At 37.0% G+C, this 27,223-nt stretch overlaps 1 protein-coding gene across 6 annotated transcripts in view; it reads left to right on the forward strand.

Annotated features, from left to right (window-relative positions):
- Window positions 1–27,223, forward strand: part of LOC105453221 (atrial natriuretic peptide receptor 1-like) — a 97,813-nt gene that overhangs the window by 28,252 nt on the left and 42,338 nt on the right. For 5 of the 6 annotated variants that reach the window (XM_011694986.1, XM_011694987.1, XM_011694985.1 and 2 more), the window contains 7 exons: window positions 14,308–14,422; window positions 17,959–18,293; window positions 19,439–19,530; window positions 19,991–20,129; window positions 20,445–20,526; window positions 25,895–26,036; window positions 26,984–27,061. In XM_011694986.1, coding sequence (XP_011693288.1) covers window positions 14,308–14,422; window positions 17,959–18,293; window positions 19,439–19,530; window positions 19,991–20,129; window positions 20,445–20,526; window positions 25,895–26,036; window positions 26,984–27,061 — 983 coding nt within the window. Of the gene's footprint in view, window positions 1–6,966; window positions 7,366–14,307; window positions 14,423–17,958; window positions 18,294–19,438; window positions 19,531–19,990; window positions 20,130–20,444; window positions 20,527–25,894; window positions 26,037–26,983; window positions 27,062–27,223 lie in introns of all 6 variants that reach the window. The other variant, XM_011694988.1, reaches the window with a different exon arrangement.

The following is a 27,223-nucleotide window of genomic DNA, read 5'->3' on the forward strand; positions in this document are numbered from 1 at the left end:
TAATGTGCTAAAATTTTATAAAGTAGATTTATTCTATAGCGGTATTGTGCGATATTACCGGTATAATTTGTGAGCTCAAGCGCGAGAAGAAAAAAAAAGGAAGGATGTCAACACCATTTACAGCTGGTAAAATCGAACAAAAATGGCAGCGAGATAATAATTCTTGGAAACGAACTTTCCCATTTCATGCCGAATGCATTTATTTTCTATTTGTAAAATACATCTCATTTTTCATTGAATTTAAAGATGAGCGCGGTTTCCTCCATAATGCAAGTTCGAGTATACGTATGTAGGTCGCATCGATGAAAGTAGATGAATTTAAAGCAAGCAATTGAATCGTGACTGAATAAAAATATCTGGCAGTGTGTACATACGTGTTTCGTAGCCAAGATACGTTTATTTTTTTTAATTCTGAGTTACGCAAGCAAAGCAATATAATCCTGACGTCGCGATGCATATGACAAGCGCGCTCGAGGATTCTTTTGTACCGGAAATTTTTCTCGACGAGCGGCGCGTTCTACATTTTTCGAGATCATTATGATCGCATGAAATTCGAGGAACCGTAATATGCAAAAAATAAAATAATATTCTGCGCTTAGCCAAAGTGCATTATTTTGTTTATTATTGTTTTTATTTATCTGTAAACTCTGGAAAACATTTTCATTTCAAATATGCTTAATGCAGTTGTATCGAAAAGTAATGTTGTTGCAAACTTTACCGTTTTATTTTATTATTCAATGTATATACTTCAATGTTTTTTTTAGCATTTTTTAATTTCAAACGCTATCTGCATTCAAACAATATTGTTCTCGTATTAAACAACATATCTGATTTATCTTTTTCAAATTAAAAACAAAATTTATATTCGGAAATATTGAGCGATAATATTACACGTATCGTTCGTATAAATCTTTTATGCAATACCAAGATACGTCGGAATAACGGTAACTAAAAATCACATCCTTTACATTCTTTGACCTTACACGTATATCAAATTTGACTTCATGAAAAATTACTCTCCAAAGACTATTTCTACGAAAACACAATATATTTTTTTTATAACGAGCAATATCTACACATCTGTTATTATTGCAACCGTTGTTTTCGCAAGATCCTAAAGACGACAAGCTTACTTTGCTCATGGGATGCAGACTCGCATTGATCGAAGGTTTCCCCGTTCACGTCTACCTACGTGAAGCGTATGGGAAGGAAAATATTTTTATTGCTTGGAAAGATACGTGATCCTCTGTTTTAAGTATACCTCAAAAATAGGGCGCAACTGTATACCCTATTTTTGATCGGTACTAGACGCATTAGCGAATACCTTGTGCATTATGTAGATATCCATTATCCGTCCTCGGTGAACATGTCATTCACGTATGTATGTTATATGCAAGTTCATATTCGTCGGATATAAAAGTCCGGTTAATACAGATGAGAAAGCATTTTTTTTTTTTCAAATTACGCTCGCTGCTCTTTTGTCCGATGGAATTATAAAAGTCAGTTGATAAATGGACAGGGTTAATTTATTCAAATGCACTTCATTCAATCGATACATTTCCATTACCTGTCGGGTTAGGTTTCACTATCAAAATTTGTGAAATATTTTCGCTCTTTCCTTGAAACCTGCAGGAGTCTAAATAATAAAACAACCGAACTTCTGTTGCTTTAAGCAGAATTGCAATTTTTTCGTAGTATTCGCGGAGCGTAGTGGGATCGTACTTTCGACGTTTGAACGCGAAGAAAGGAGAAAGTTCTCTTTTCCGACCCATTTCAAATCTCGAGATTCTAACTAGATGCATCGCAACTTCTTTTTCCATATCTGCCAAAGTTTCCCGCGTCACGTAGGATTGCGAGAACTTTCACGTTAATTTCATTTCGAATGTGTGACTCGGGTATGTCGCGTAGTTTTATATCTCGCTTTATCCCGCCTGAATGATATTAACTCGGAAGTAAAGATGCAAAAAGAAAAACGTGTTGTAAAGGAAAGCAGAAGGTCGCAAAAATCTAACATATATCTTTTCATTTCTGGTACTGATGATATTGAGGGTAAACACATTTGTGTGATCTTATTCTGCCGCGATTGCGGAAGACCGTGTATAATATCCGGACGCGGTATGCGGCACCGCGGATGTTATTTTTCTTGCCACCGAGCTCTCGTCAAGGGCGAAGAAACATCGCGAATTGAAACGAGGCAACCGCAGGAGACGCAGTTTAGTTTTTAATGAGACGCGGTCTTGTTGCACGTCCGCACGGCGTTTACTATTCACCGCAAGAACTTCGCGTTTCATTCTCTTTGACTGTTTTCTTCTGAAAAAGTGAGAGCTGTTTGTGTTCTTTTTTAACTTTTTTTTCTCAAGATGCATCTGAATTTTATAAGATATATTATTAGTGATACTTGTTGTTTCTTTCACAGATAAAAATAGTGAGGCGCGAAAATTTTCTCAAGTCCATGAATTGACAAGTACTTTTTAGTTGCTTACTTTTAGTTACTTTCGTATTGAACAAGATGATAATCAGTTTCTCGTTACGATTGCAAATATCGTCATAACAGAATCGGATTGCATCTTCGCGATATTATTCGCAGATTGCAAGACACACGAATTTATGTCCGTTGTTTGGAGGGCAGCTGAGGTAGATAATGCCGCGCGAGTGAATAATTGTTACCCGGAATTACGGAAACGTTCTTTCATTAGTCATGGGATTTAATCCGAGATATCCGAAATTGCGATAACAATTCTCAGAATCTCTTCGATTTCGAAAGGTCGAGAACAAGAGTGTTTTGGGAGTATAATTCTTTTTCCGTCACGTTTTCTCCGTAAATATTAAATTTTTATATCATCTCCTGATACATTGGTTTATATATATATATAATATTTATAGACACGGTAGAATCAATTATGAAAGTATAGCATATTTATACAGCAAAGCTTATATACGCGATATCTCTAGCTACGATAAAACGCCAGACAGATATTACGAGTTAAATAAAATTTCATTTCTATTAAAATATTTCGTACGTAAATACAATAAAGTGATTGTTTTGTGTCAGCGTGCCGCTAATCCGGAATCGCACAAATGTCACGAGGGGGAACCTTCAGGCAGCTACATTTTTAATATTACAGTTGCAGTCGCAAAGGTACAATAATAACTCTTACGGTCGCATTCCGGTAGCCGGCGGTAATTACGAGGTGATGATCCGTATGATATTATCTCTCACTCGACAAAAATCACGTAGACGTCGAGCAAGTAATAATGAAATTGAGTTTTCGCTGGCTAAGCCAGCGATACGTGACGAGAATAGTCTTTATCCCCAAAAGCCGGCGAGGCTTTCGTAGACGAAACGGCGTCCTCAGCTGTCCCTAGTCCACAGGATTCATTTCTACGGCACATATATCTACGTACGCATTTAGAGAGTAACTCTCTAAATATAATATAACACTTGTTGCTTCATTCGAGTCATGAAAAGAGGGACCCGAAAAAAACCCTACGAGAGAAGAGATAAGTCTGCTTGTAATAGTATCAACGATTTATGCAGAGCTTGATGTATCTGAGTCGGCTCTCGAGAGTATCGTGAGTCATACCTCTTTTACTTGAGAAACAAGAACTCACAAAAATCCCAATAAAATCATATTGTTCTATTGCACTTTTTCACGGTCGCTAAAAGCATTAATTAATTTTATATCATACGTAATAAATTAATTTGCCATACAAACACATTTATGTGTTTACAACGTATTATAGATACGCTTTTATATTTCACGCAAAAATATTTTTATCGCTATTCGTATCGCTACGCCGTTTAAATCCATTTCTGTGAAAAGCGCATTTTTAAAGATCGATTTAGAATTATTCACGATTTTATCTCTCCAAATCATCGATACATAAATAAATCACAGTTGTAAAATTCGCTTTTTACTCGTTGCAATACGAGCTGTATTAAACGCGTGTTTACGTCGTAAAATCCACGGGATCCTCGTCTATTTGTGCAAAAACTATACACATGTATAATCTCTATACGAAAATATTGCGGTACACCGAAATATGGCATGCGACTGCAATAACTCATCACCGCCGGGAATGCACTTCGTCATACGCGGCTTAATTTTCGGCCGAATTTACGAGTCACGTTTTCACGCTCTCACATTTTAGAGCCTCGCGCGGGACCAGTTTTTTATTCATCCGACGAAAGGAAAGTTTCAACGGGATATGCTTCTAAAAAGTGCGTTTCTACATCAAGCAACGGTTTACACTGAAATACAGTCTATTTTTTACATACTATATACTTCTTTTACACCATCGCAAACAACGTATGCAACGTACCGACAAGAAGTATGCAAAGTACAACCCTTCTAATAAGCACAGTATATAATAAGTCAATTTAATCTTAACAACCAATGGGAAATCAATTATTCATCGCAAATTTTTTGTATAATTTTGTCGACATCTAGTCTTGAAATTTAATTTGCGAAAAAATTTTTCATTAACTATCGTATTATTTCATATTTATAAAAATTCTTCAAATTTTTTGAATTTCTTCATAATTAAGCCTTTAATTAAATTACGTAAAATCCAATCGAATTAGTTAAAACTAATAAATTAAAACTAATTGCAAAAAAAATTGTGAATTAAATTTACGTGAGATGCTATTAAAAACAGCTAGGGTATTAAAAAAGAAACGCGGGACTTAATGCCCGATCCGTCAGCGACGTGATGAGTTCCCACGGGAATCTTCGTATATAGCGCATAACGTTGCCATAAACTCCGGTAACTTTGGCAGTTTCGCCGGATAAAAGCGACCACATGCAGGGCCGCAGCGACATTGGGGATGCATGCGGCGTTAATCGGACGTAACCGCTTTACGCTGGAATTTGCTGCCACAATGACGCTAGGTAACCTGACGCAGTTATTATCATATTACGCAGGTACGATCGATGAAGATTGAAAGCCCTAAATTGGGTGCACCGCGGGGGATTCGGTATAGCCGTTAGTGCGAATTAATGCGTTTAAAACGCGGACGGTGTGTCATTCTGACCGATTATTCCGCGGTAATGTTTGCCTTTATTGCGAAATTCGATATCGGCGTAATATCACCCGTGATTGCTAATTAGAGCCGCAGCTCCATAGAGGCGCATTGCTTGCGGGTAAACGCGCACGAATCGAGATTCGAGGCTTCAGCGTGTTTCGGGTCGCGCGCGGCGCTCAGTGCGAGTTCGTATAAACAAAGCGGGCACAATTGCGGGTGCGCCTGTTGCTTGGGGAAAAAACTGATAATTTCAATGCACCGCGGGCTGGAAGCACCGCAATCGTGCATTTTTTTATTACTTCTATCTCTCGTGATATTTATTTCGTAAATAAGGACAAACTTTTGTACGAGATCATTTAGAGGAAGTACATCTCCATTTCTTTATCCGCTCGACGTTAACGTACGAAGCTGAATATCTGCGCTAATTGCAACGAGCATTGTGTAGAAAATAAATGGAATTTTGGCTCGTCTATTCGTGAATTCCGTGACAACAATAAGCGTTCCCTGTGCAGCGGGAGAGTAACAATCTATTTAATTAGCTGACGGTTCTATTATCTTGGCGTACCGCGTTCACGTTGCACGTTGTTGAGTTCTCCCTTCGTCAACCGCGAACTCGCCTCGGTCAGCGAGATTTTAATTGCACGTGCATTCGGAAAACATATTGTTTGCATAGTATGTATGTATGTGTATATACACGATGCATACGCGACGAAACGAGCCTTAGCGTCGTGGGGAATTGCGAGCTCCACGTGCGACTCGATGACAAGTATTTTTTTTCCGGACGTTTATTCCGCGGGAACATTTCGTATATCTGCATGTGTATATATCATCTGTGGCAAAGACATTCAATATTAATAGTCATTAAAAGCGTGTCCCCCAGGAGGACGTATGTACATCGACGTTTCCCCGTAATCGGTTGCGGTCTGACCTAAGTGTACCCTCCGCGAATAAGCCATGTGGGCGAACGCGAAATGTACCGGCTTAATTTAATTGCGCCCACCAATCGATACGTTAATCAACCGTGTAATCCGCGTGTATATGAGTGTACCTCTACGTCTTGCAACCGAGGTCCTCTCCTCGATAAACAATATACTTGTTATCGACTGTATCGGTTTATGTACGGCGGCCAGTGATAGGATTATAACGCGGAGCCAATATTCGGATTCATAAATCCAGATTCGTGTTATTTATTTCGCGCACGTGGCGCTCTACCTTGTTATACACACTTTTTACCGTCACCTGACGCGTGGAGAGTGGACTCGATTCCACATACTTGAAAAACGACACAGACGAATCGCGCGCGGACTCACGTGCGCACGATAAATCATAAATAATTACTCGTGCAGCTGACTTTCAGAATTACAATCGCTATACACGTCTCAATCGAGTCGCGTCGAACTTTGGGTAACTTTTTGGGTGACCTGTTTCCCTCATGCGAGACAGAAGAAGACAGATCGCTTATTCGCGAAAGGCATTCTACAAGTCAAGTAGTCATAATTATAGTGTCGGTCCACAATGAGGATTTTAAACCCTAAGCAGTAAGAAATAGACCAATCGTGGTCGAACATGAGGAGAATAATCGATTGTAATTGGTCAATATCTTACAGTGTAAGGTTTAAAATCTTTATTGTGGACCGACACTAAGGGTCCGTCTATAGGGGTAGTAAGTCGTAAGTCTTAAGAAATTGATCACTCATAATCGATTATTCTTCTCATATTCGATTGTGATTAGTCAATTTTTTACGGCTCACGATTTACTACCGTTATTGTAGACGGCCCTTAACGTGTCATAAGAGATTGATGTTTTACGGTTCTAAAGTAAGGCGAGCTTTTCGTGATGTTACGCACGCGCAATGGGCCTTCCGACTAAACTCAAGCGAAACTTGGCGCAAAAGTGCGATAAATCAATTCCGTTGAATTTTCTTCTCGGATCGCAACAGACGCCTTCCTGGGCCCCGTGTGCGAATACGTGATCGCGCCCGTGGCCAGGTACGCGGGCGTATGGAACATACCCGTGCTGACGGCGGGCGCGCAGGCGGAGGCGTTCCGTCACAAGGATCAGCAGTTTCCGACGTTAACCAGAATGATGGGCTCTCATCGTTTGGTGGGCGAGGCGCTCAGGCATATCCTACGGCGTTTCGGATGGAAAATCTGCGGTCTGATGTTTCACAATCACGCGATGGCCAGCAGCAAGGGCAATTCCATGTGCCATTTCACACTGAGCGCCGTGTACAATTCGCTCAATCAAACGGAAACGGTGTACAAGAGCTTCAACCAGGAAACGGCCGATACCGAGGAGTACAAAACCATACTCAACTACCTCGCGAAAGCCGCACGGAGTAAGTCACCGCTCGACTCACGACGATCTCTCCTGCACGTTCTCTCATTCATTCATTCGCTCACCTAATCGCGGGAATCTTCTGATTCTTCAGAGGAACGGTGACACCAAATGTCAACGAAAGTATCAAAAATTCAACATGTGTGTGTGTATGTGTCAGAAAGTCAAATCTGTAACGTTCTATTTTTGCTCGCAAAAAACCAGAGAAATGAGTTTATCATTACGTATTTTATTTCAAATGTGCACGCATGATAAGTTCTGACAAACTAATCTATTTTGAACCGGGTAAAAAAGTCCATGTCACGTATTCTGTATTTACAAAAATAGAAATGGAACTCTTCGTAACATACGTGCAAATGATTAAAATGTGCATATACGATCTGAAAGTATTATATATTCAGAGTCATTACCATGTACTCACAGAAAACACATGTTTATTAAAGAAGATGCGGAATATTAATAAATGTTTTTTGGAAATTACAGGATAGAAAGCAAAAGAGAAAAAAAATTTTAGTAAAGTCTTAGTGGAACAAATCCTCCTTGAAAAATTGAAAATGATTATCCGATATAATAGGATTTTTAATTTTTTCTCTTCGAAAAGAGGATTTATTTCACGCAAACTTTTTTCCCCTTTTACTATTTTACAATTTACATAGAGAAACCGCCATTAATTTCGGAGCCCTTTGTAATACACGCTCGTTTATTTAACTTATCATACAATGCAATTAAGCGTAGCCCACATAATTTTGTGTTGTGCTTTCTGCTTCGCGAGCAGACTTTGCATAAATCAATCAGCTTTTATCGTAGTCGACGTGGTGTGTAACGTTTTAGCGTTTAACACCGCTAAAGGACGTCGCGTTGTGGTACCGGGGGCTTGATAGTTTACGAACGGTGAACTTCGACACCGTCATTTAATTGATATCGTTTACGGAGTCCGCCTCTACGAGTGCGCCCCTTGCCTTTTACTCATTGATCGCGTTTAACACTTCAAACTCGTCAACTAAGTTTACACACGTTATCCGAACATTAAATAAATTTCCATTAACAACTTCATACCGGTGGGTAGCGCACAATCGGCGGGAAGCCGATGAGGGGCTTTTGTCGCTGAACAAGACGGCACAGTCATACCGCTCCTGTTAACTTCCATGATTTCGATGTAATCAGTGATTTTACAAATATGAAATATTATAACGAAAATTGAATATGTCGTAAGAGTAACTAAGCGAAGAGAGTCTTCTCGTGTAATTAATTAATTTAATGTTACCCGAATTACGCGACGCTGGAATAACCGATTGTGTCATAAATTTCTAGGTCATTTATTTCAGGATCATTTATCGAGACATCACGTTTTGTTTCGTGGTGAGCAATTTTCTCTCACGATATCCCACAGGTGATTCGTATGAGCGGAGATGCATCTTGAAAATTCCTCCGCGCTCGTTTCTCATCGCTCCCGACGCGCCCGAATCGTTAAATCGCATTACAAAGAGTTCACGGTAGACTTATCCTCAATAGAAGTGAAACAAGCTGCAGAGTCTCTTCGATTTGATGCTATCTACATGCACGGCACTTGGAATTTCCAACGAGATAATGCGCAAATATTTTCGACCTAAATACTGAATAACATTTTAAATTTATTGATCATAAAATACATATGTAGAAAGAAATTAAAAAGATTTTTACTTCTTTCACGACTGAAATTATTTTACGAAGAGCGTATAAGAAAAACAATAGTATTTCAAGAGAGATAAATTAGATTGAAATCTCGCTTTTTTTTTCATGAAAAATTCTTTGACGCATATAAAGAATAATTCTGTGACGGTAAGAATAAAAAAGAGTCAACAATGAAATCGTATAGCTATTTAACGTATTTTATATTTTCTACAGATTCTACTGAATTTCAAAATAAATTTTCAATTGTCAGTAATTAATTGCTTAATCGATTTTTAATCATTATTATCATCGTCATTGAATATGTAACGCCACCGAGTTTTTTTTATCGTCCTAGAGAACTCTAATTGCGTGTCTGATTACGACGAACTCTTAGAACAACGTCGCGAGGAATTCGTGGTCGATCGAGACGCGGACACCATACGATTTCCGAGAAGTGACATTAACTCGAGAACGAGGCGCATCGCGTCATCACCGAACTACGTTAAATTACTAGCGAATGCCATAAATCGTCGATTGATTGGAATTCTCAAAGTTCCGCTGTATGTGTCGAAGAAGGCGAAGGATTTAAATTCTTATCGAATTTTTGTCGTAATCCGCTTCGCGAAAGGAACGGTGATGATTCAGTCCCCTGCTGTCTCGTCTTCGTTTTTCACGACTGTGCTAAAAATAATACCCGAAACAATAAGGCGATCTGATAACCGGGATATCTGCTTCGTGCTTAATGTAGGTTGGATTATTAATCTCGGTATATTGTGCAAAACCAACGTTTTCAGCCTTGGTGTTATTGATCCAAGATACATTTCTACGGCTTATTACGGAGTAAAAATATTTATTTTATATTGTGTGTATGTGTGTTATCAATTTCATGTCAAGATGGGATACTTATCAAATGTTTTGCGTTGATAATCGTGCACAAATAATACAGTTTTCTGAATGTTTGATTCACACACATTTACATACTTTTTAATTTATTTTATGATAAATTATGTTATATTTAATATGTACATTATTATTACTAAATATTATGTATGAATATTAATAATATTAATATGTGATTTGATATATAAAAAATTTAACGGTATTTATATATTTTTTTCAAATATATATTATATTACAATAATATAAAATGTTCTCTTTCTTTAGTACAGTCTAATGTTATGTTGGACTTTTTATTTTTTATTATAATTAATAAATTAAATTATTTACAGTTATATTCTTTTTCCTTTTTCTCTCTTTTTACACCTAATGTATTATACATACAGCAAAAAAATTCTTTAAATTTATGTAAGGTGTTACTTAAGATCGAATTTCGGAAATTAGAATTACTTAAGAGCGAATTTAATACGTTATGATTTTAAAACTTCCGACTGTAATTTCTATCAAATTTCTTTGAAACAGGTGTTGCAAAGCAAGTGTCTGTATTCAAGTATTATCACGTTATCGTGCCGGGGAAACAAAATTACACGACAAGTTTACGTTTAACTCTATTCGAACGGCTGTCTTAGATGCCGTGTGTCTACGGAGTAGCGGAGGCGAAAGGCGAGCTATAAAAGAGAAGTAAGAAGATTCGATCTATGTGATAATGAGGCTATTCCCGGTATACAGACGTATAACATCGATCCACCCATTTTACTCGCATCGGCGGTCCTGATCCGCGCCCGACTCGTCTTTTCGTTTTACGCTCCGACTGGCTTTTACTGCCGTTCAAATTCTCAATCGATGTAAAGGTGTCACGCTCTCGATGGGCCGAGCCCGATCGTTTATCACGCTATTCTCCGTGCCCTCGGTATGACTTTGGAGTCGATTTTCATCACAATTGGCTCAACGATTGTTTAATTTAATTTTCCCGCTTGTGTTAAAGACGACATCCTTTATTTATCTAGCTCTACTTATTAATTCAGATCTCGAAGATCTCAAAAAAGACAAAAGTCTTTCACGCCTCATTGTCAGCCTTTTACATTAGAGTATGCTCTCTAAATACTCTTGTAGTTGTAATTTCTACGCAAAAAGCGAATAAGAATAGCGTAACTCGATTTATCAGTCTTACAATGGTACAAAAGGAAGTACTTAGGAAAAATTTCTACACAAAAGCCGAATAAGAATAGCGCAACTCAATTTATCAAAAATAGCTTAAACAAAAGTACAAAAGGAAGTCTTAGGAAAAATTTCCGAGCTCGAAGAAATATCAGCGATGCTGATAATCAGTTTTCGATGTGACAAGGAAGTAACATTTTTTGAAGTTAATTTGTACTAAAAATCTGAATATGCAACATATAAAAAATTGCTATTCATTATTTTATTATAATTCTACATATACACACTACAAATACATTAGAGTATATTAGAGTCTATTGTCATTCGGCGTATCTCACTGCAAATCTATTGCATATGAAGTATCCCAATTCTAGTGCATTCTCTTGTGACTGTATTTACTAATCGAAACGCTTCAAAGTTGCGGGGTGAAGAAATACGACTGGAACGGCGCGTAAACTCCAATATCGACGTCCTCACGTCGTCGGCGGGATGTCTGTGCTCACATAATGGAGCGAACTTTACCCCTTTGTATCGTATGACTCTTGTTAGTCGTCGTCATTGGCGGTAGCTACGGTGGCGTTAAACGAAGAGCATCTCTAATGAGAAACTGAGTGGGATCTACCCGTAATAATGCAACGACAGCGACGACGTCTCGCATCTTATTGCATCTTACCGGCGTTACGGGACAATATACGTCTCGCTCGCTCGCTTTATTTAAAAAATACCGTGTTAATACAGCAGTGCGCGATTTTCTACAACATCGAGATGCGCAAATAAATGTCACGCGTGAAATTATGTTTGGCAATCATCAGATTAAGAAAACGCTTCATCGCTAAATTATCGATAAATTGACACGAAATAGACAGAATGCTTGATGGAATTAAAACAAGAATGAGCCGTTAATAATCTTTCTTAACGGTTTTTTTTAACTTTTTACAACTCTTAACTTCATTTATTTTTACAATTCCTTAACTTTTTTACAATTAGCTTTCAAGTTACTTTAATCTTCGAAATTATAATACGAGTAGCTCGTAGCTGTTAATTTATACGAGCTATTATTTTAAAATATTAATCAAATGTGATAAACACTTTGATAAAAAAAAATTAATTCCGTAATTTCAGTACGTCAATAGATTACTAAATTTTATAGAATTCCTTGATGTTTCTTAATGTGTCCCGAATTGTATCCTGATCCCAAGTTAGTTAGAGACGTATGCGATAGTTGCACCGATTAATGGCGCGTATTTGACTTGTCGTAAAAGCGGGATTATGACTTTGCTTGGATAAACGTTTATATCAAGCCTGGCGTGTTGCGGTGCAACGATACGAACAGCCGCGGATTATTTTGTGAAAGCGCATTTTGCTTAAACATCTCGTGAGGATCAAGACGTCTGCGAAACGATTTTCGCAGGATTAATTTACCAGATTTTTAATAATGCGATAATTCTTAGACATGTTAATTGTTGCAGATACCTGAAGCACATGAAATTATTAAACTAATCTCTAATTTTCTCTTTGAACACTTTGGAATAACCAATAAAATAAAAAATATGTTCTTCCAAATTGCTTAAAATCATAAAAAGAATAAAATGGACGTTATCGTTATTTGCGTAATGCATATAATAACATTTAAGTAATTACATAACTTTTATTAGCGAGCAATCTTTTTTTCAAGGTATATCAAATGATTGTATGAACAAACGCTTTGACGTACAATATAACTTTAGTACGAACCGCGTAACAATTTTACGAACAACAGTTTTCTAAATTATTAGACATTTATGTGAGCGGGTCAATTTCTAAAAGTGTCGTAACTCTCGAATCGTTTTCTCTCTCCGAAAAATTCAAATGGTCAATAAAACCGAAGATAAACCCAAGCGTAGATTTTATTTAAATTTTTGTGAAGCATAAAAATGTTCTTTGAAATAACAAAGCGAAAAAACACCGCAATTATTTCTGATTTGTATATATCTGCACAATATTTTTATATACAATATCGCTTTTTTAATATAAATATTGCTTTCTAAAAAATATTGCTAAAAAATATTGCTTTTTTAATTACTTATAGTGGTAAAAAAGAAATTAATTGATTTCAGAAACGCTTACTCCAAGCTAATCCAGCGTTTAATGAAATTTGCACGTTTCTAATACAAGTTCTCTTCCGGTGAGCAATATTTCCATTTTATGATTTTCGGGGCGGCTTTACGCGCTCGTTATCGGAGGTGGGAGGTAGCCTGTGTAAAACGCTTGACGAACGTCGGCTGCGTACGGAAGATCCGGATTCACGCCGGATTTCATATCCCTCACCGTAACACGTAGAATATTCGTCTGTCCGTGATATCTGTAAACGTGTGCGAAACTTGACAAGATAATACGCGTTTTGATGGAGAAGATTCGCACGCAAAAGCGTCCGCGCTTCGAACAGCGATGTAGAAGTGATTGCGAAACGTCGGCGTATACGATATTCCACTTTAAAGAGAAACGATAATCGAAATTTTCTTTTCCGCCTTCCCACCTATCCGCATATAACTCTCTTCTGCGTTGAAACCGCCGGGCTTAAGTTAGATTGAGCTGGGATAAAGATGTCGAAGCACAATATACGACGATTGTATATAGATCGTTGAAATTGAGACTTACAGACGGGTATAGTTTATCATTTTACTACTCCAAGCGCGTTTTGTAATTTTTAAATTTGTATAAAACGTAATTACATATCAGAAATGAACAATCTACAAGTTCTGCAATTATAAAAAGTTATATAATACTATTCAACAACAATCAAAAAATGAACAAGAATGAAGGTAGTCGCGTAATTTTTTGAAGCGCTGAATACAATCCTGTTTACCAAATTGCTCGATCACGTCACAATTTTAAGAAATTTGCGGTAATAGATAAGAACATAAGAGATATTAAGAAGAATATAAGAAAATATAATGCGATAAAAGCGGTAACTTTGCTAGCAAAGAGGTTCATGCTAGAATATCTTTTGATCATCCACTGGTGCAGTTAGACCACTCACTTTTAAAAAATACGACACGCGAATATGTTAAAACACGTGGGACTGTGTACCTTGACGTAAAATTAAGTGAACACACACACAGGCCCCACATTCGAGTGCAGCGTACTGCAAATGCGATTGGATCGAGCGCATATCGCAAAGTGGTTCGGCCGCGATAATATTTATATAGATCTCGACATGCCTCCTAAGAAATCGGTTTTTCCCCCCCTCCTGTTTCAGTCATAGTGATGTGCGCTAATTCAACGACCATCCGGGACATATTGCTGGCTGCCGACGAGCTCGGGATGGTAGACTCGGGGGACTACGTGTTCTTCTCCATAGAGCTCTCCTCCAGGTGAGTAAACTCGCAATTTTATCACTAAGAGTAATTGCGCGTGTCATTCGTTGCGGCTTGCGGCGTGAATAGCGCGTTATTGCGAAAGTTCCGTGCTGAATGAAAAGTAGTGATAAACGTGTACGCGGCCATAAATAAAGATCAACGATGTATCACGAGCATTTAAATAAGACAAGACGTAAGATAATTTCATGTGTACTTTGAAACACACAGAATAGAGAAATAGAATTGTATGGAAAAGTTGTGCTTATTTCAGACAACAGGATTAATTTCTTTTTTACAATGTACCGGGAACAGAACTATTTCTTCCTTTGAGTACAACATTCTTTCCCTCATTAATCTTTCTCTTTTTCAATCTGCAAGACATTTCGCCCGGGATATAAATGCGTATAAACATTAAAATTTTTGCGCGTTACGCCGTTTAATGAGGCAGTTGTGAAATATCATTCGAGATAGCTTGTGCTATAAATCAGCTTACGACGCACGAAATCCATACGGACATGGGTCGCATATCAAAAAACTGGGGCATAAACAGGAGGATGCTTGTACAATAGCGCGTGTCTCGGTCACCAAAGCCGTTTTGTAATTGAAACGAATGTGGTGTCGCAGTCGGTACACACGACCTGGCCCCATATAGAAGGAAAATTGGCATGAAATACGTCTGTCTTCAGTACTCGCGGAGGAACGAGGAGCAAATAAAAAGAGATTAAAATGGGATCTGACGACGCTGAGCGTTTCTTCGTGGCAGAGCGAGGTATATACGTCCGTTCGTTCTATAGAGACAAAATTATTCTTTATTCGTGTAAACTGAGAACGTAAGAAATAAGAATACAATTTATTTGTAGAAATTATAAATTCACGTGAATATCTTCTATTATTAATGAGATCTCATCGCCCTATATTACTCAAGATTTTTCAATAGTGATTAATTATCTCGATTAAATAACTAGAAGCAATTCTGCGGTTATCTGGAGCAATATGCTAATATTAGTTTAGTTACCTAACGTAATATGATTAGGATGACAATTACATTTACTTAGCTCGCTCTGCTACCTGGAAGCTCATTTTATACTATCGCGGGTCAAGTTTTAGAGTCTAGTTCAACCTAATTTATCTCTTGCCACATCGTCGCACGCGGTCGCTTCGCGTGGGATCGCGAAGCGGTTTACTTCGCTTAGATAAACTTGCGTTTACGTTACCTCCTATATATACACGATTGAGAGCGTTAATACCGTCCAATGCGCTCGCATTCACAAAGAGACTGCCTGACATGCGATTCACCGATCCGATCCCTTCTTTCGTATAGGATAAAACAATCGAGTTACCGCGTTAACTTTGTAAGCGAAAAGAACGTTCCTTAAATGTTAGAGAGAAATTTGACCAATAAAGGTAAGCGCGTCGGACGCGGCATTAAATTTCCCGTTTGTACAAAGTGCGGGTATATCGTACGATCGCGCCTGTTTAACGAGGCCTTGAAAAGCTTCGTGAGCGGGCTTCGTGCCCGGGAAATTGCTAATCCCGGAACGTCGTAAACGTAACGTAGTACGTGATTCTTCGCGATCGTAAGGAACTTACGATCGCATTCTCGGATGTTATTTTGTTTCCTTGGTGATCCTATTCGGTCATGTGTCTGCGAACGAAATCAAAGACGGGAAGGACAGATCTGGAATTTCAATTCAAATTCGCGCGTCGATGATCGTCCGGTTACATATGTCACAGAGAAGTCTAGCTGTGAAAACAAAACAATTGTACTCAATATCAATATCCCGTTTCCACATTTCCGCTTCGTTCTCTGTTTCCCTTATGGCTCTTGTTAATAAAGGATATCGCGCGATTTCGAGGTCGAGTGGAATTCAATCCGTTCAATCGGAAACCTCAAACCGCGGCCCTTCATTTAGATTATAGAGTCAGAATAGACACAGCCGTTGATCTATTGTAAACTGTATAAAACTATTAAACTCCCTATAAACTTCGCCATTGTGCCAGTAACAGAGAAACAATAGAACAGGAACGAAAGATACGAGAAGCGAAAATTTTCGCACGAATCCAGCGAAATCGTGATCTCGTATTTTTTTTTTTTTTTTTGCGAAGCCAAAAACGATAAAATCTGATTTAACGAGATTCATGTGAGATTTAAAACGGGCATGGAATGAAAAGCAGCTTGACTAGCTCGTTGCTTGAGCAACGGATTGGCGTTGACTTTAACAGTAATTGGAATTTTTATTCATCAGTTTTTTTCCGGCTAGGAATTAATCCGATAGCATTCCTACAATAGCCAGTCCGTTGCAGATGACAAAAAAAAAAATACCACGCGTCTTTCAGATTTCACGTTCATTAGGTGAAGAATGTATCCGGCAATTTTTTTTTCTCGGATAATCGAACGTTCTCCGACGTTCCTCCTATCGTAAATTAGGAAGTCGTCGGAATTTTCAGAAAGCCGAGCGAAGAAAACTTCCCGGCGCGACTTGAGATTGCTTTCGAACTATGCCGATCTTATTCGCTCGCCTTAAGCGAGCGAAAGAGACGTGCAAGATGCAGACAGAGATAAAGAAAAGAAAAAATAAACAAGCGGGACTTCGTCAGTGCGGACGCCCACGGTGACGCCGTGTTATTCCCAACGACGTCACTTTATTTAATCACGCGCCCCGCAATCGCGTTCCGCCGCATCGCCCGCGTCACGGGCGTTTTTTCAACACGAGAATTTTCGCGCCTTGTAATTCGAGTGTTACACGCGTTACGTACGGTTGATGTTTGTGGTTTTTATATGTTCCAATTATAATGTAACGATCGAGCATCATAAAATGAAAGTTATCTCTGGTAACGGTGCGAAAGCGAAAAGCTGCTCGGTCATGGTACAGTTAAATTGATGTTTCACCGAAATATAAAATTAATTGGGTCGTATATAATGTGTCGTTTTAATATCAACAAGTTTAGATATAATATTCGAGGAAACATAATGTACGAGTGGCATTTACAAATAATTGTAAAAATCCAATTGTTTTTAACAATTCTCAGTATCTATAAGAAATTATTTTTACAAACTCATTTCAATCAAATAAAAAAAGCTTAAAAGTAAAAAAAAACTTTAAGTTTAAAATATAAGAAACACTTTTAAGTTTACATTCAGGATGTTAAATTTAATATTTTTTTAAATATATCTTTTATAATATAACGAAAAGCGAAATTAAATTCTTATCGAAATTTATACCTACTACAAGTTGCTTTTACTAATGCAATGTCATATCGGCTTTAATATGGTAAAGTCATTATTAAGTATATTAAATAAAATATTCTAATAATTTTATAAATTAATTATATTCTTTGCTATCATTTTTAAATATGACACGTAGTACTTCGTTATTAAAAGATGCTTACTTTGTAAGAGTATTGTAATAACGTTTTTATAAAAAAAATTGAAGTCTTTGAAATCCGATTATATTCAACGATTCGAACGTGTAAATCTTTTTGTTTCATAATATCATACGTTTGTAAGAAACTTATCATTGCGAAATATCAAGTGAACGAATGTATTCTAGCGATAATGATTCCAAAGAACCATGGAGAGTCAAAGACGACACTGACGAGAGGAACGAGAAGGCCCGAAAGGCTTATCAGGCCTTGCTAACGGTAACGGCACGCACCCCGGACAATCTGGAGTACCTGAATTTTTCGCGCGAAGTCAAATCCCTGGCTCTGGACAAATACAACTACACCTTCGGTGAAAGATCGGTTTCCACCTTCGTGACAGCGTTTTACGACGCCGTGCTGCTTTACGCCCTCGCTCTTAAAGAGAGCCTGCCGGAGAAGCCGGGTGAGGTCAACCTAGACGGTGGTAACCTGACCCGAAGAATGTGGGGAAAGAGTTTCAAGGGTAAGTTTCAGCTTCTCTCGTTTATCGTTGCTTGCATTTATAGCGAAAGTCACTCGCGTCAGTCGCGACTTTAGCGAAAATGCAGGATAAAATCGAGACTTTGCTGAGTCTAAAAGTTTTGTTGCATGCAGATCTGAAAATAATTTTGTTGGAAATTTAAACTGGTTGCTAGAATAGAATCAAAACAGCAATGCTCATTATTTTTGAATTTTCATTTAAAATTATTTTAATAATCCAACAAAATTATTTTCAGATCTGTATCCAACATAATATTTAGACCTTCTAGTAAAATCATTCTTTTCGTGTGGAAAAGGATGAATAAGCCGAAAAAACTATTATTAATTAGAGATGCTTTGGCCAGAACAGTTAAATTAATTATCCCGATGAATCGTCACTCGCAACAATCTGTCATTGACACCATCATGGCTTTCCAACTTTTGTGACTAATGGAATCGATTTACGCATTATCATCGTTTTCATCCTTCTCCCACCTTCTACTTTTCCCGAATATTTGCTACACATACGTTTCAGAGATGTCCCACGCATTTTTTTTTTTTTTAATTATAAATTCTTCAATCCAGTTTGGAAGCGACTCTCTCAGAAAGTGTTTGCGCTTGCATGGAAATGAATTTATATTATTCAAATATTTGTCAGTCTGAGTTTACGTTATTTTGTCTTGCAATATGAGAATGCAAACAATTGCTCTTTGTTCTGGCTTTATGTCTCATCTGCCAGACAAGGTACTTTGAAACTACCTTTTATTCCCTTGTATACGCCATTTCTCCTCGACCTTCGATTCTTGAGTTTTCCAAGAGAATTTTATATAGCTGACATAGCTAAACGTCGAACGGAATGCAAGATTGCCAGTTCGCTTTGTGTTTTAATATGTTCTGTTCTTGCCCCGCAATATCCTCCTATATATGCATTCGCACACAGCATTGCATTTCTATATCGGTTATCTCGAACTGCATGCAGCGATTGCCCACGCGAGATTTTACCACTGCGCGAAATGAATGAATTTTTCGAGAATTAACAATTCCACAACTACCCGCCGCGGCTGTAATATTCAACTTTGATTAAACCCCACTGAGTAATCATAAATATGCAACGTCGTTTTATTTTTGCATAATTATGACCAATTCCAGGAATAACTGGCGACGTAAACATCGATGAAAATGGCGACAGAATTGCGGACTATTCTCTACTAGACATGAACCCGGAAACGTCCAGATTCGAAGTAAGACATCTCCGAAAATTAAAATCTATCTATGCATAATTGTAAGATACAATTTTAGCCTAAGTTCCGCAATTGAAATCATTTAATTTACAACAGTGCACGGTAAATTGCAAGCTAAAACTGAGTGACAAAATCCGATGAGTATTTGCAGTATGATAATAAATTTTAGTTAGGCCGAGAGCACATGAAATGCATAATAGAGTATAAACATAGCATAAGACCGCCGGTCTAATGAGCATCCAGCATAAAGTCGCCATACTAATTTACATAAGATTCTCATTGGTTCAGCGGTCTTATGTTATGCTTATCCTCTGGTATGCATGTGCTCCCGGCTCCCTTATTTTTGAGACGCGTTGTTTTGTTCTATAACACATTCACGAACTTGGTTCACCCTCCTCTACGTTTTTCATCTTATTCATGAAATTCATAATTCTCATCTTCTCATAAAAATTTCTCGCAGATTGTGGCCAATTATTATGGCGCAAATAAAACATTGGAATATATTCCTGGGAAGAAAATTCATTGGGCCGGTGGTCGTTTAGAACCACCCCCGGATACGCCTACTTGTGGATTCGACGGGTCGTTATGTCCTGATAATTGTGAGTGGGTAATGCTTTTTTAATTTAAGTGTAATAACAAATAAATAACATGCAATATTTAAATTGCGAACACGATAAAAATAAGCAATCGTATGTAATGAGAAATAAAATAATTTCCATATTTGCATAAATTTTATTCACATTTGGTTCCTAAAAACATCTAATACTTAACGATACTATTCGAGATAAAACATAGAACTTTTCCTTTTCGTAATTGCGTCTCTCTCTCTCTCTCTCTCTCTCTCTCTCTCTCTCTCTCTCTCTCTCTCCCCAAAAAGTATATTTTTTTTTCATTTAAATTAATGTTTGCTACAGCTCTTCCGGGATACGCCATTCTCTCCATGGTATTGAGCTCCATCGTGGTCGTTCTCGTCGTCGGTTCAGTATTTATTTATCGGTAAGTCAAGTTTTGCTTTTAAATTGTAATTTTATATATCTTTTATGCGAATTTATCGATATTAAAAGGTTCAGTATTTATTTATCTGTAAGTCAAGTTTTGCTTTTAAATTGTAATTTTATATATCTTTTATGCGAATTTATCGATATTAACAACGATATAGATACCATTATTACTTTCCATAAACTGAAATTTAGATATTGAGAAATAAAAAACGGATACGATAAAACGAGATACAATATTCCAACCGGACGAGCGTACTTCGTGAAGGAAAAAAAAGATATCTGTAAAATGAATGTATTGTCTGTGTAATAACAACCAGTGAATAATAATTTCAATTTCAAATTGTAATATCATCGTTGACGCGTTCTCGGTTTAAATTACAAAATGGTTTATAGTGGCCGCGCGCTCTCTTTTTCTTACTATCTTTTTCTCATTCACTTTAATTGAAAAAGATTAGCAAAATTATTTTCTACTGGGTATTGTGTTTCCCAGTAGAATTGCGTTTGCTGCAAAGCTTCCTTATTAAGCATATCAATCTACAACAATGTTATCAACCAGCTAAAATATTTCAAGGTAAAATAAAAAATTCTATCGACGAGTCACTTTCTTTAATCAGCAGATTAAATAAATAGATGATTTTTAAATAATTAAAATTGTTAAATAATTTACACGTTTAAAATGTGCACATTTAACACTCAGATATATTTACCGGTATTCACGCTGATACGTGTTATTTAGCATAGATTCGCTATTAGAAATTTAAAAGGCATCGTTGCCTCACTCGCTTCTTCGTGAAGAGGTAATCTCGATAATCCCCCAAGTAGCACACGGCTAAGTGCATATATACATATCAAGGAGGACGTGTAGCTGAGAAGATCCTTGGCTTCTTTGATGCGCGGCAAACGATTAAAGGGGAGTAAGGCAAGGAGAGGACGAACAAACGAACGAAGCGAGACACTTATCCACGCTGAAATTTCTCAGATGCTGCTGGTTAATCGATTTAATACCATCTGTCCGACTCTACTTACTTGACTCGGTTTAGTCTCTTCGAGTTGTCAGCCACGAGAACATTTTCAAGAGCTTAAATGAACTCTTTTCCTCTATTCTTCCCAAGCCCCGAAATAATTTAGACAAATGGTATCTCGCAGAAATGTAAAAATTTCACAAGTGAGATTAACTGATAGTTTAACTCAACAATAAATCGTCACACTTATTTAATTAACATTTATACCTACCATAAAAAATAGCGATAATTCTGAATATATCGAGTAATGAATTAAAAATTTCCTGAATTTGTTTAAGATTTTCTGATATTAAAAATGATAAATAAAAAATGCCAATGTTGTCAAACTTTTGAGAAATCTCAATATTTTGAAAGCAAATGTCATCAATAAATGTCAACATTTGTCCGATCTCAATGTTACATTTAACATCTTCAATATTATAATTTCATCTAATAATTTCAATATTATGTATAATTACGTAAATTTGTAATTTCAATATTACATAATTAATGTTGCATATTGGTAATTATGCACAGTTTAGACGATTTATAATGCGTATTAGAATTTACGACAAAATTTTGTGGTAATATCTCTACTCCTGTCATTATTATAAAGTATATTTTATAATATATTTACTGAAAGTAGATATAAGTAAATATAAAATACAAACAAATTGCTTATGCATTCGAGATATTTTACTAATGCCAGATTACACAAAAATGTCAAAAAATTAAATATAAAATTTATTAAATTAATATAAAAAGTAAATAAATATATAACAAAATTCACAGTTCTTACAAATGCCACACATTTGGCAAAACATATCGAGAAAAGGGGATTAATTACGCAATATGCGACATAAAATTTGTGAAATTCATTGGGAACGATATCAGATTTTCCATTGAACAAATTTCGATTAATAACAACGTTAATTCCAAGCCCAGAATTTCGCAAAAATTGTGTAAAATATGTTTGCAAGTTTATAATAATATATCAATATGTAATCGTTAAATTTCGCAAAGAAAAAATTAATATTTGATTATTGACTCAGCATTTGCATTTATACGTATTCTCATATTTAATAACATTTTTATTAATAACAATCAACGATTATTTTTAAACATGGAATTAAATATAAAAGCTATTAAAATTTATAAAAATCTCTTTAAAGCGAATACTTTTAAACGCATTAATTTAGCAAATTTTATTTTATCATACATATTCTGTTTTGGTGTAATGTAAATATTTGACATTAGCGTTACATAACATTTTACTATTATAATTAATGTTGTCATTAAATATTTTTATAAAATTTTAATATAACTTTATAATATTTATAACTTCAGGATTACATATTTTGAATTTATTACATAACTAATATCTGATATCTTCGAATCATAATGATCCCTTCGTATTCCTATTTATCCCTATGAATATCCGTATTTCCTATCCATAGTTTTATCTACCTGTATTCCTACCTCCATATTCCTACATATTCATATTTCTACCGTATATTCTATCCGTGTGACATTTCTACTTACTCGTATCTTTAGCTAATTGGGATTATTCGAAGGGAAGTGGAATCTTAATTGGGACTTATTACACAATCAAGTGAAATTTAATCCTACACGTCTTTCTTCCAATTATGCACGATTTCACATGTACATATGTGTAGAAGTGTGTACAAAATTATAGGTCTTGTTATCGTATTATATTATCCCGTCTTGAATTAATATATAATTAAAATATTCTATATAACTATATATTTAAATTAATTACCCAAGATTATTCTGTCGACGCTCGATACTTCTCTTAGGCCTTTTTCTTTCAGGCTATCTAGATTGTCAATTTCGTAGGACTATCTCAACGCGATACTCTTCGGGTTACTTTCCGAGTTGCATAGATAAACGATATATTAATTAGTTGGAATAGACGATATTTTCGTACGATACAACATAATTGTTAGGCTAATTATTACCAGCTCCATACTCCTTCGACGTTACACTCCCGAAAACGCGGACAATCGCAATCGCGTGATTGGATCACGAAACTCCTAAAATTAAAGCTAATCATGTTTGACGGAAACAAAGTAATTACAATCGCATGTGGATTAATTATTTAACACAAGCCTTTCCTTCTTAAAAATCATTAAATACGTAATATGATAATCGCTTCGAACAATCATAAGATATAAATGCGTTCAGTATCTTTTTGGTATTTGTCGCGATCGTATTCCGAGGGTTAATGCGTGATAATATACGGAGTGGTCACCGTTATCTCTCGAATGTCGGTGAGCGAATGGTAGCGCGACGACCTTGTGTTATACGCCACAAAAACAAGCATCAAGGCCAAAGCCTTAGGGCAACCGGCATATTGACGTCACGAAAAGTTCAGCGTTTTATACAATAAAGTTTTTACTTAATTCAAATATTCTACATTCCTTACGTTCTCAATTAATTTGAAGCGAATCATTGATGCCGATTAAATTCAACGTATACTCGGAGAAGGGAGTGAAAGTTCGTTCACGTGTATACTAAGTGAATAATAAATTAAGTTTTAATAACTTTCTATACTGTTACGATCGTGAACGTAAAATTACAAGAGATAATAAATTTCATACAAATTGGAGCACACTATGCTTGGCTTAACATTAAGCTCGGTATATTTGACGGCGATCTGCTTTCGGTAATTATTATCGTCATTCTGCCTATCCGGTTCTTCTCCGAGGTTTAATGCGTACCGTCTTGCATTATACCTTCGCTTTACACACGTCGTATATTTTCGCGGGATCTTAATCAGGGATGCAATGGCTTAGTTGCACAGTTTTACAACTTGCTTTGAAGCGCATTACGATCTCTCTGCTTAATAGAGTGTACTATTATTATCGAGCAATATATCTATCGCTTCGATCATCGAACATCAATTTACCGATATCTTTAAAGACCTCTGTCGAAGTTTGTTAAACGGAAGTATCTTAAAGAGCTACAATAAATTTAAACCACGAGCAAAATTATTCGCTTTACGCGATATTTTTATTAGAAAGTGCTGAAATAATTTTATAATTTACGAGATGCAAATGCCGGTGTAACCCGAGTACAAAACGCTATCAGTCACATTATGCAGTTTGTGTTTGTCTTCCGTTTTGTAGGAAAAATGTCTTTCCGACGAGCAGCCACATATGCGTTTCGCTTCGAAATTTGCCCCGAAAGCCAAACACTGCAATGTGTAATACTGCATACCTATTCGTGAATGTGTTTACTTCGTAGATGAATTTACTTCGCGAAAAAAGCTAACATAGTCGCCGTGCTTCGACGAATACATTGGCCCGATAATTCGCTAAACATACGATTAAATATTTGAGAGAATTTCATCAAAGGCCACAGAAAGGTGGACGTACTGCCGATAACATTTTTTTTTTAGCGGCGTATGTTATTAGATAACTGCCGGGGATTAAAACCGATACATGCGTACTGAAGTACGCAAAATATCGAATTTCAATGCTGCACTGGAAATGTGCGCAATTCAACGATAGAGATGCACAAAAACAATCCACGCGTTTATTCGCGAGAATTTGCAGTGAGTTATATATGTTTCTAAATCTCTGGAATCGATCGTGAGTTCCGTGAAACTACCCCATATACGTGTCGCGAACCCTAACAAAATACGTAGGGTCGCGCAAGATTGAGCTTTCGTTGTTTGCAATTCACCCCACGTTTGACGATGAACTTTCGAATGAATATATCGAACTCATTTAGTTCGGGAAATTCCGGACGCCTTTATACGCGGAATAATATCCCGCCTGGGACAGATAGGCCGTGTGGTTATGAGATACGCCGGCACGTAATTACCTCTTGCGCTGTTCGCAACGTGGTATACGCACACCGACGCGCCGCGCGGCGGTTGCGAACTTGTTAGTCGTATGTTCGCACACGTTCGCTATACCATCCTCGCAGATATCGGGTGAAATATACCGAACGACCATACATACATGTACGTACGAGCGGTACGTACAGATTCATACACACGTGCACGCGCAAGTTCACCAAGTTGACAAATTGCATCTTTGTAACGGACGGGAGACGTCGTGGAAACATTCCCGTTATGTACGCGGCATGATAATTGCCGCTGATAAAAAGCATCTCGTTAATCAGCGAGGGAAAAGCGCTCTCTTTGTCGCGAGGGAAAGAAAGATAATGCGATTGTCCGGAATTAATCCACGGACACGGACGTTTTAAGCGCGCGGCTGGTTTATCACGCGGCCGTAAAATATTGCGCAAACCATTTTTTTTTTTAACGCGCCTCGGCTGTGACTCTCCATCGGCAAGAGTCGTCCGCCGATAATACTGTCGTTTGTGTTGCAGGCGCTTCAAACTGGAAGCGGAAATTGCCTCCATGACGTGGAAAGTGCATTGGGACGACGTAATCGTGATGCCTAACGTACAATGGAAAACGAGGGGCTCCATGTACTCCCTAATCGCGAATAAGTTTCGCGGCAGTGATATGGTAAATATGATGGGAAACGTGCGAATTCTCGCGCGTGATCTTTGTGCAGGACATATATAACATTGCCTCGCGCGCGGTAATAACAATTCGATTATCTGGGATCTCGAAAAGTCATTCCGAGCGGATTGGGCAAATGTTTGTCGCAACGAGCTACAGTGGATAAAATAAATAACGATCGCGATGGGCGATCGAATTTTCATTCGAGCGCTCATCCCGACAGCGTTTATTTATTCCAATAATTTTCATTCCTGAGAGAACCTGGTGTTCGTACCTTAGGGCACAATCTCCAAAGAAAGGAAAGAGGACAATAGTAGAAAGTACTACCTACGCGAGTAGTGCTTACCCACTTCCGGGAGCATCCCGGAGTAGCAACCATAAAGAAGACTTTATTCCATTGTACGTTATTCTGTGTTGACGCGTTCCTTATCATTTTCTTTATCTAGCGTTACGGTGCAGGAGCAAAAGAGAAATTTTTTTTTAAATTTCATACTCGTTTCTCCACTTACAGAACGAACGAAAGAAAGAACGGAAGGAAAAATAAGTGCCACTTAGCCTTGATTTTACATCTAGATTCGATTTGACGACAGAATCTTTGACGAATTTGCGCTGAACTATATTTAATTGAAATGTCAAAGCATCAATAGTCTCTTTCCGCATCTTAAACAATTGTGAGTAAAGAACTTTTTTCAGAACGAATTTCAATACTACATTTAATATAACGAGAATTTACTTTATTTAAGTTTACTTAAAGTCGCGTTTACCTTTAGTTAAAAGTTCGATTACTAAAGCATTTAATATTCAAAGTTTCTCTTCGAAAGGTTAATGCTAAATTTGTTGAAGAATCTGTCAATAAAATATATTCTAGTAATCCCCAAGATACCCTGCCTAACTTAACTCTCTTCTAATTATTGTTTCCATTATTGTTTAAGAGACGATCTCTGTTCCAGACGATCTATACTGAGGATAACGCAAGCCTACTAGACGGTGTTGATAGACATGTGTATGTTCCGACAGGATTTTATAAGGTTAGATTACATTTTATTTTCATTTTACCTTTAAACATGTTCTCAATCATATGCCGAGTATATAACTTTAGAAATCTAGAAAAAAGAAATCATATACATCTGCGTAGATGCTGCGAAAAAAAATGTATTTTCCGACTTATGTTCGACTTATTTCTGAGTTAT

The sequence above is a fragment of the Wasmannia auropunctata genome, unplaced genomic scaffold (assembly GCF_000956235.1).
Source record: "Wasmannia auropunctata unplaced genomic scaffold, wasmannia.A_1.0 LD336001.1, whole genome shotgun sequence".
In the NCBI taxonomy this organism is placed as follows: domain Eukaryota; kingdom Metazoa; phylum Arthropoda; class Insecta; order Hymenoptera; family Formicidae; genus Wasmannia; species Wasmannia auropunctata.